Source organism: Lipotes vexillifer, unplaced genomic scaffold (assembly GCF_000442215.2).
Source record: "Lipotes vexillifer unplaced genomic scaffold, Lipotes_vexillifer_v1.1 scaffold496, whole genome shotgun sequence".
NCBI classification, from domain to species: domain Eukaryota; kingdom Metazoa; phylum Chordata; class Mammalia; order Artiodactyla; family Lipotidae; genus Lipotes; species Lipotes vexillifer.
The window spans coordinates 5,516,255-5,525,483 of NW_006786690.1; the positions used below are offsets into that span (position 1 = coordinate 5,516,255).

The following is a 9,229-nucleotide window of genomic DNA, read 5'->3' on the forward strand; positions in this document are numbered from 1 at the left end:
GCCGCCCCCAGGCCCCACCCCTGTTTCCCCCTCCCTGGGGAAATGGGGGCCCCCCCCCCCCCGCCCCCATCAAGACCACTGATGACAGTCTAGCTGGCTTCTGCCCTGGCAATGCAGCAGGGCTGGCTCTGGGTCCCCTTGCTCCTCAGTCTAGGATCTGTTTAAGTCCCAGCTCCAGCCAGTGTTCAAACTCACCTGGGTCCTAATTCTAACTGGCTGTGTGGCATGCCAGAGGTCTCTTCCTTTCTCTGAGCTTTGTTTCCCTTTGTGCTCAATGGAGCTATTCACCCTGCACAGCCAGCAGATTTCAGGTCTAATTCTATGAACCAGAACCCCTCCCTCACCCTTCCCAGGTCCTGGAGCCTGAGGGTGAAGGTCCCTAAGTAGCGGGGCAGCCTGGGACCTCGTCCCCGGGGCACCCAGCTAGATGTCCACTCCACCCCCCTCCACTTACCCAAGAGGTAGTCCACGGTGTAGGGGTCAAGGGCCAGGAGTTCGGTGCGGTTCCAGACATAGTGAGAGTGCTAGGAAGGAGGGCGGTGTCAGCCACGCGGGGCTGGGGAAGTTGGAAGGACTAACCCCAGCTGGTCTCAGAGTCTGCGGCATGTACTGGTTCTCTTCAGTCATTTAAAATCCCTCCCCGACGACCTACCATCCCTGCCTTCAAGAAATGGCAAATAAATGGGAAATTTTAATGCATGGAGATGAGAATTTGGAGGCCAGAGACCACTGTGAGCCTTGAGGCGAGATCAGAGAGAGCTTCCTGATGTCCTAATGGGGTCTTAAAGAACAAGCAGGAATTGATCAGCCTGGGGTGAGGGAGTAGAGTTCCAAGCACAGGGAGGGATCAGGGAGCAAAGAAGAGGGAGGCGCAGATCACAGGCGGCCTTGAGTGCCCACTGAGAGGTATGGGCTATGTGTATTCTGAGAGCTGTGGAGAGCCAGGGAGGGAGCAATGCCCTAGCTCTGCCCTGGGGACCCCATCCAAGGGGGAGAAAAAGGAAGTGCTGTTTCCCCAGGGCAGAGGCCATGGGAAGGGGCTGGACAGCCTGCCTGGTCATGGCACCATTCAGGCCTAGACTGGGGGGTCCTGAACTACCAGGAATCAGCTGTGTCCATTAGAGAGCCCCTTGCCTTCTCTGGCCAATGGCATTGGGATCAGAGGTTTCTGAACCTCAGGGGCTGCTTTGGGAAGGAGGGTGGGAAGGCTAAGAAAGTGGAGCTCCCCTCCTTCACTGAGATGATTCTCCTATGTTATCTCATTTGTCCCTCACATCACCCATCCAAGGTAGGTACCGTATTCTCATTTTACGGATGAGGACACTGAGACACACAGATTAATCCATACTAAGGCATGATCTGCAAAGAATGTGTGGCTTATCTGAAACCTCAGTGACACCCTGTTCGGTCCAGTGATGTGGGTGCCTCTCTCCCTCTTGGTGTCTAGACTGAGCTCCAGGGTAAGCCCCCTGCCTGGGCAAGAAGAATTATAAGCTCTGGTCCCATGTTCCAGGTAGAGAAACTGAGGCTGGGAGTGGCGGTGTCTCTCTGACTCGGGCTGGGATGGGGCTCTGGTCCAGCCTGAGCTGACTCAGGAGTGGGAAAGGTTCAAAGCAGCCCAGTCCCACCCCTACCAGCCCCGGGGGGCCATTCCCCAGCCCCTGCCCCCCACCTCGCTCTTGGCCCAGCCCTATCCCACAAGGCCTCCCCGGGGGCCAGTCCTGGAACCCTCAGAAACCCAACCCCAGAGTGACATCAAAGTGGCTGCCAGGCTGCTTCCCACTGTCTTCAGCCCTGACCGCAGTCATTTCCAGACCCCAGCTGCCCCAAGCCCAGCGGCCGGCCAGAGCTGCTCCAGGGAGCCAGCGCCCAGGTCTTCCCAAGCTCCGGCAGGCCAGCACGTGCCCGGCCTGGCCCCTCCCTCTGCCACCTCTGCCTGCAAGACCCTCCCAATATTGCCTCCTCCCCCTCCTCCCCCTTGTCAAGGTTTCTCAGCCCCACCCTTGTGGTCTGTCCCCTCTGGGTTCCCGTAGCTCCTGGGCATCTCGCCATCCAAGCACACAGCATTCCACATTTCCTTAACCATCTGACTCATCCTTTGGACCTCATGCCTAGCCAGGGGCCCTGCACACAGTAGGGGTGCAGGTGGACTGAATGTCTCTGCAAGTTATTCCTCGGCCCACCTTCCTCCTTTTGCTGCCTGAAGGTATTTCACTGTGGTCTTGAAGGAAGGAATTGATGAGCACCTACTATGTGCCATTCATATATCCGTAAGGCCCTCTAAGCCCGCTGAGGTAAGAATTATGACCCCATTCTAGAGAAATGAACACGGATTCAGAGAGGGCTCCTGCAGCCCTGCCCACTGCAGGCGTACCCTGCAGCCATCAGGCCCCCGGACAGGCTACCTTGTGTTTCGGTTTGAAGCTCTTCCAGATATCGATGAGGTTCAGGCCGTCCAGCCTCGTGCCCCTGGCCTTCTCGTCCATCTCATACTCCACATCGGTCCTATTCTTGGGGAACATGTACTTCCGGCCGCCCCCCATGATCACCTAAAGGGGACACAGCCATGAGGAGCCCAGGGCGCCATGGCATCCGGAGGCTCCAGAGGCCCCGCCTGGAGAGCTGGGCTCCTGGAGACCCGGCGGGTGGAGTGGAAGCTTCTCCAGCATATGACGAGTCCTGGCTTCAGTCCACGCTGCCCTCCCCGAGCCTCCACTTCTCCAGCTCGGGGGCAGGGATGAAATCACAAGGCTATCGGGACTGTGATTTGGGCTTCTGGGTGAAATATTGGAGCCAACCTCCCTTATTCGGCTTTCCAGAAGCCCGACGCATAACTTGGGCTTCTGTGAGAATAATACCATTTACAGAGTGTGTGTCAGGCACTAAGGACTTGAGATACGTGATCTTATTCAACGTCATACCAAGGCTGTAAGGGAACCCGTGTCACCTGTTTTCCAAATAAAGAAATGGGTGTAGAAATGTGATTTCTTTCCCATAAGGCCACATGGCCAGTGAGGGGCAGAGCCAGGATTCAAACCCGAGGCTCCTCCAGCCCCGGCACCAGGGCCCTGCGGCGTCCATGGAGCTGAGGATGGGGACTCTGAGAGCCTCCTCCCCCCACAGCTAGGGAGGTCTTGGGGCAGCCCAGCTGGGAGCCTGGCAAACAGTGGGCCAGTACCCACGTCTGTGTAGTCACCGCCAGGCTAATTTTACTCACTGTGCTGACCCGCTTGGGCAGACGGACGCGGGACTGTTTGTTTTCCTGAGGAGTCCATGTTTGAAGTCCTGGCTATTTTTAAAACGGGGGCCAAGAGCATAATAGCCGCCGCCCACAGTGACCACCACACCGGTGTCCTCCTGTCACCGTGGGCGTCAGCCCAGGCTGCTGCCCCTGGCTGACACCTTGGGAGAGCAGACCCAGTGACGGCTGGCCTCAGATCCACTGTCCTGGGACTGGCACTTCATGGGCACCCTTCTCAACTTTCCATTCCAGCTCCCTCCTCAGAACCCTGGCTCCACAGGGTGGAGAGGGAGCCAGGAGTCCAGGCCGGTGGTACAGGTGGTACAGGTGAGGGGTACATGCTGGCCCCAGGACCAGCCTGGATCCTGGGGATCCAGAAAGAGCTCTGAAGTCAGACTTGGGTTTGAATCTTGACTCTACTGCATCTTGACCAAGGGCTTGTCACTTAAGCTCTCTGCACCTCAGTTTCCTCAACTATAACGTGGAAGTAACGCCCGCACACAGGACTGTCCCAGCCACTGGCCTGTCCCAGGAGGAAATGCAGTGACGCGGTGCAGTCCTGGCACCTGGGGCTGGCCTCCCGTGGAAGGTGCTCTCAACGGCCAGAGTAGTAGGGATCCAAGCAGTTGCAAGCTCCCCACTGCCAGCTCCAGCCAGGAGCTCTGCGGGCAGGGCAGGCTGTTAAAAAAGGAGAAGGGGACCCCGGGTCACGGGCCCCCGCCCCTCCAAACTGTTCCCACAGAACCTGACCCCTTGGCATTTTCAGAATGGAAAATGAAGCCCCCAATCTTCTTGCCTGGAGCCTCATCATTTCCAGCCCCAGCAGGCACTTCACACACTCATTAAACTCCCAAATAACAGACTTGCTGTTTGGCTTTGGGGTTTGGGTTTGTGTCTTTCATTTTTCTTTTTCTTTTTTTTTTTTTTTTTTTTTTTTTTTTTTAGCAAAAGATATTTATTTTCAGGGCGGACACCAGGATTTTTGTTTCATGTACAGCCTGGGGGCTGGGGGGCTTTGGGGTGGTGCTGATGCAGGGGCAGAGGGGAGAGAGAAGGACCAGGAGGCTGAGAGAGGAAAGGGAGGAGGGGCAGTCCTCAGAGCTGCCCCACCTCCACACTCATGCCCTAGCTCATCCCCCAGTGGCCTCTGCGGCTTACCACCCCCCTAAACCCAGTTAACACCCCTCCCCCCGCCGGCTCCCCCACAACAGAAGCCTTCCTTTAAGCTCCTGTCCCCTTCTCAGGCTGTTGCTGCCAAATCTCTCTCAAGAACAGCCCCGTAATTACACCCTGTGCTTGTACAACAAATGTTCTCACATCCATGACCTCATCTCAGCCTCCAGCGGCCCTGGGAGGGGGCAGGTGGGGCTCTCGGCCCCTGTTGCACAGGTGGGGACACTGAGGCTTGGGGAGGGGAAGCGACTTGTCCCAGGACATGAGTCGGGTACAGGCAAAGTCAGAAGGGCGGCTTTGCCTGACACAGTCACTTGCTAGGAGCGGATCAACGGGACTACGTGTCACGAGAGGGGCAACTCAGTCCACTGCTCAGAAAAATGAGGGGTTGGAAGAGGGGCCAGGTGGCACTTAGAAATTGGGGGGATGGCATGGGGGGGGCAGAGGGTGGGTCTGGGAGCCAGGAAGTTTGTCTGGTGGGAGCAGAAACAGAGGTAAGGGGTAGGAGGGACCTGGGGGCTCTCTGAGCCTCACTGAACCCCCATTCTAGGCTTGGGGGCCGAAGTCCCCTCCTGCCTCACCAGCCCCTGGCAGTAGGTAACAAGAGTCTGAAAAGGGAACAAGCCAGAGGTTCTTATTTAAGAACAGAGAGTAGGGACCCATCTGAACATCAGGTGGATAATGCTGGGGTGCACATGTGCTAAGCCTGCTCCGTATGTCAAAGCTGGTGTTTCAGGGCAGGGACATGTGGCTGCTCGTGCATAAATGCTACCACTTTCTGAGCACTCACTCGGCATTGGGCCCAGGGCTAAACTCTACAGGGATTATTTTATTTAGATCTTGCAATGGGCTTATAAGGTAGGTACATTTCACAAAAGGGTTGTAGAAGGGAAGGCTCAGAGAGGTTAAGTAACTGACCCAAGGTCACACAGCTAGCAAACAGCAGGGCAAGGATTGGAACCCAAGTTTTAAAAATAAGAGCTCGGGCTAACCACGGCCCACACCACCTTTTCTCTGGGCATGCTGCCTGAGTGCACGGGACACGTGCCTGTCTGTGCATGTGGGAATGTACAGGGCAGGTACTCCCCTGAGATGGCACTGTGTCACCCCCACGCTCCAGCGCAGCGCCAGTTTCCAATTTACAGAATAATCCCTGGGCTCCTGGTTCTTGAGGTGTGGTGGCGGCCACATCAGGATTCATCCCTCAGCCCCACTGCGGAGAAATCCTACAGTGCCTCCCTGCCCCAACCGCAAATCCCCTAATGGGCTGGGAGACCTCCCAGGTGTGTGGGGAGCCAGGCCAAACTGCTTTTCCCGGGCCAGTCTAGGCCTGAGGCCTCGGACCCACAAGCCCCTACTCTGGCTGCACTCCCGCACTCGCCTCGATGTCCCTGACGTTGTGCATGAGCTGGTAGGCGATGTCCTTGCAGCCCTGGCTCAGGGCCTCCGGGGGCATCTCGTTGTCTGAGTACCAGTCCCGGTCAGCAGAATGGGCGTAGGCAGCGCTGGGGGTGGCGTGGTTCACTCGCGTAGTGGTCACGATGCCCACGGATTTCCCTGGGGTGTGGAAGAGGAGGGGTTGGCTTCGCCTGGAAATGGGCGTGTCCAAGCTGTCTTCCCCCTCCCTCTCCTAGCTAAAGACAGGTCAGTTCTGCTGCCTGCCTGGGCTCCAGTCTCCCCATCCGTACTAAAGGTGGGGTTGGTGGCTTCCAAATATCCGGGCAGCTCAGATACTCTGCCTCTGTGACCCTCCCCCATCCTGAGGGCCCTTGAGCTGTGAGCACCTGGGCTGCAGCCCTCCCCTCCACCAAGGACCCTGCAGAGCCCCACCCTGCAGGAAGCCCCCCCCCACCACCGCTGCCCTGCAGGAACACAAGGGCCCCTCCGAAGGGCTCTCAGGTGGAGTGTGGTTCTGTCACCTATGTCAGCCCGCCTCATAGCCTGACTCCAAAGTCCCTGGGGGCACGTGCCAGGGCCTCCCAATTCCCAGGAGGAAGGGAGAAGGGGTAGACATTTACTGGACTTCCACGGGAACAGTGCTGGGCTCGTTCCTGACCTCCCTCACACTAAACCTGGGAGGGGGCTATATTTTCATGCCCATTTCATAGTCAAAGGAATAGACTCAGGGAAATGAGCTGGGAGCAAAGGCACACCTGAGTGACCCCCTAAACCACTAGCTTTCGCTGCCATGGGAAGGAATCCATGACTATTTCACAGAGACCCAGAACCTCAGAGCTGGAAGGGCCCTGGAGAGCACCTTCTACCCTCACCCCATGGTACGGCTGGAAAGAGGCTCAGACAGGCCACAGGGCCAGGCCCATTCCCCACCACTCGCCCCACTCACCTGCGTCCTTGGCCCAACGCAGGATGGAGGTGACCTCGTTGCCCTGAGTGGTGTTGCACTCGGTGCGCTGGGTCGCTGCGCTCACTCCCACGGTGCCCTCATTGGCCTTCACCCCGCACAAATAGGCGGTGGCGGTGCCTGCGCTGTCAGGGACCTGAGCATTGGTGTTGTATGTCTGCAGGCGGGAAAGGAGGGTCAGGAGGTGGCCCGGCCTTGGCCCACTCTGCTGCCCTCCGACCCACACTCACACCACGGGGCCTGGGCATGAGGGAGACAGAGGCCTCCCGCAGCCTTGGCTGAGCCCTGCTACCCACCGAGGTCCCCCCAGAGCCACAGGATCACCTAGCTGCCTGCTTCCTGCCCACGCCCTGTGCCCTGGCAGCCAGGGTAGCAGGAAGGGGCGGGAACGCAATGTTCCAATATGTGGAGACTCGGTTGGCAGAGAAATGGGGGCTGGGTCAGCTCTCTCTGGGTCTGGGGTTGCAGAAGCCAGCAAGGGGGAGGGGGAGGCAAGTGAGCCGTTGGGAAGGGGAGGGAAAGTTAGGGGGAGGCAGGATCTAGGATGGGGAAATGGGGACCCCCCCCCCCCCCATTCAGACCTCTGGTCTGAAACTATCTGCCCGTCTCCCGGCCCCACCAGCCTGAGAGCTCCTTGAAGGCCAGAAAACATTACAGTCCCTGCTATTCCCCCAGAAGGGAGCCCAGGGCCTGGCCCAGAGTGTCAAAGGACCTTTATTATGTGACACCACCGCCACCAGCAACTACAACACCAGAAACAAAGCTACCACTTTCTATCTGAGCCGCCTTGGGAGAGAACGAACGTAACAGAACCCCATGCAAAGAGTACACGCTGCGTGATCCCATTTACGTCAAATACAAAAGCAGGAACAGCTAATCTATGGTGTTAGAAGTCAAGGAGCAAGGACTGGAGGGGGGTGCAGGGGGACCCCTGGCTGCTGTCATGTTCAGTTTCTCAACCTGGTTACTGGTCATACAGACACGTGCAAAGTTTGTGAAAATTCACTCTGTACACCGGTGCACTTCTCTCTATGTATGTTATGCGTCAATAGATTTTGAAATCAATGAGCTGAAATCCCCAGAGTCTTGGGAAGCAGCAGCTACTGTCCTCACTTCACAGAGCCCCCGGGAGGGCTGACCGCATTGCCAGCAGGTTTGAGGGTTCCAGCGATTGCCATTCCCCTGCCCTTTCCTCCTGAGAGATGGGAGGCTTGGGGCTGGAGCTCACCTTGGAGAGGGCCACGTAGGGAAACTTGTCCATCTCCAGCCTGGTCTCCTCCCCCGGGCTGTGGTGGAGCTGACCCTTGAGGATGCGGGCCGCCGTCACCGTGGAGACGCCCATCCCTGTGGCGGGGGGCGGGGAACGGGGGTCAGGGGGGCTCAGTCTCTCGGGCTCCCAGCCTCTCCAATCAGCCCTCTTGGGCACCCAGAGCTCCCTAGAGTTAGGTGCCAAGGCAGGCTGAGCAGTGGGCACCGGAGCATGACTGGCTGGCCCCTTTCCTCCTTCCCTCCCAAGACCCTTGGGGTTCACAGCCTGGCTCTCCCATCCTCTTCAACATGCCCCCAGGGCCCCAGCCTCTACAAGACAGCCACCTTCACCTCTGCCTGGCTCCCTGGGCCCCCATCCAGCCCCTCCCTTGGGCTCCCAGGCCTCACCATCTCCAAGGAACATGATGACATTCTTAGCCACGTTGGTGTTGAGAGTCTGAAGCCTCAGGGCATTTTTCAGGGTCTGCTGAGCTTGGTCTCTCCAGTACTTGGGGTCTTTCTCTTTCTCTGTACCGACAGAGAGCCAGAGTTATTTGGGAGGGGGTGGGGCAGCTTCCCATTCTCAGCCACTACAGACGCCAACTTCTCATTGCAGAAGGCTGCCTGGACCCGGCAGAGGAAGCGGTAGCTGCCCATCTCAGACAGCCGTCGTGAGATCTGCAAAACCTATGCCAGTCCCATCCTCCAAACGAGCCCGTGGACCCTGGGTCTTCTACTCACATCTGAGACTGGAAAAACCAAGGCTCAGAGACACCAAGCGACTTGCCCAAGAAGGCCACACGGCTCTGGCAGACACTGGCGGAGCTGGGCTTCACTCCAAAGCCCACGCTCTTTCCTTCCATCCAGCAGAGAGACATTGTGCTAAGGCAGCAAATGAATTGTGCTAGCACAATTAGGAGGGTGATGTTTAACTTATTTAAGAGAACAAACTGCTTCCAACTGCAGGAGCCCCCAGATGTATCCAGCCATCAATTATAAACTCTGCTTGGCTTATTCATTAAAGTAGGCTCCGCAGGAACCTGACTTAGCAACAGCTATTTAGCTGTGCTGGAAAGCAAGACTTGCCTGTTGTTTAACGTATCAAACTTAAAGTAGCCAAGAACAGCCTCACTCCTGTAAGGGTAAATTAGCAAAGAAGACGTTCTGTGTCCCTAATCTTAAGAAAAATTGGGAACCAGGAATGC

At 57.4% G+C, this 9,229-nt stretch overlaps 1 protein-coding gene across 1 annotated transcript in view; it reads right to left on the reverse strand.

Moving 5' to 3' along the window:
* Positions 1–9,229, reverse strand: part of ALPL (alkaline phosphatase, biomineralization associated) — a 57,004-nt gene that overhangs the window by 6,480 nt on the left and 41,295 nt on the right. Inside the window, exons 3-8 of the mRNA XM_007459216.1 lie at positions 8,433–8,552; positions 8,005–8,120; positions 6,759–6,933; positions 5,796–5,971; positions 2,406–2,549; positions 455–524 (exon numbers count right to left, since the gene is read on the reverse strand). Coding sequence (XP_007459278.1) covers positions 455–524; positions 2,406–2,549; positions 5,796–5,971; positions 6,759–6,933; positions 8,005–8,120; positions 8,433–8,552 — 801 coding nt within the window. The remainder of the gene's footprint in view (positions 1–454; positions 525–2,405; positions 2,550–5,795; positions 5,972–6,758; positions 6,934–8,004; positions 8,121–8,432; positions 8,553–9,229) is intronic.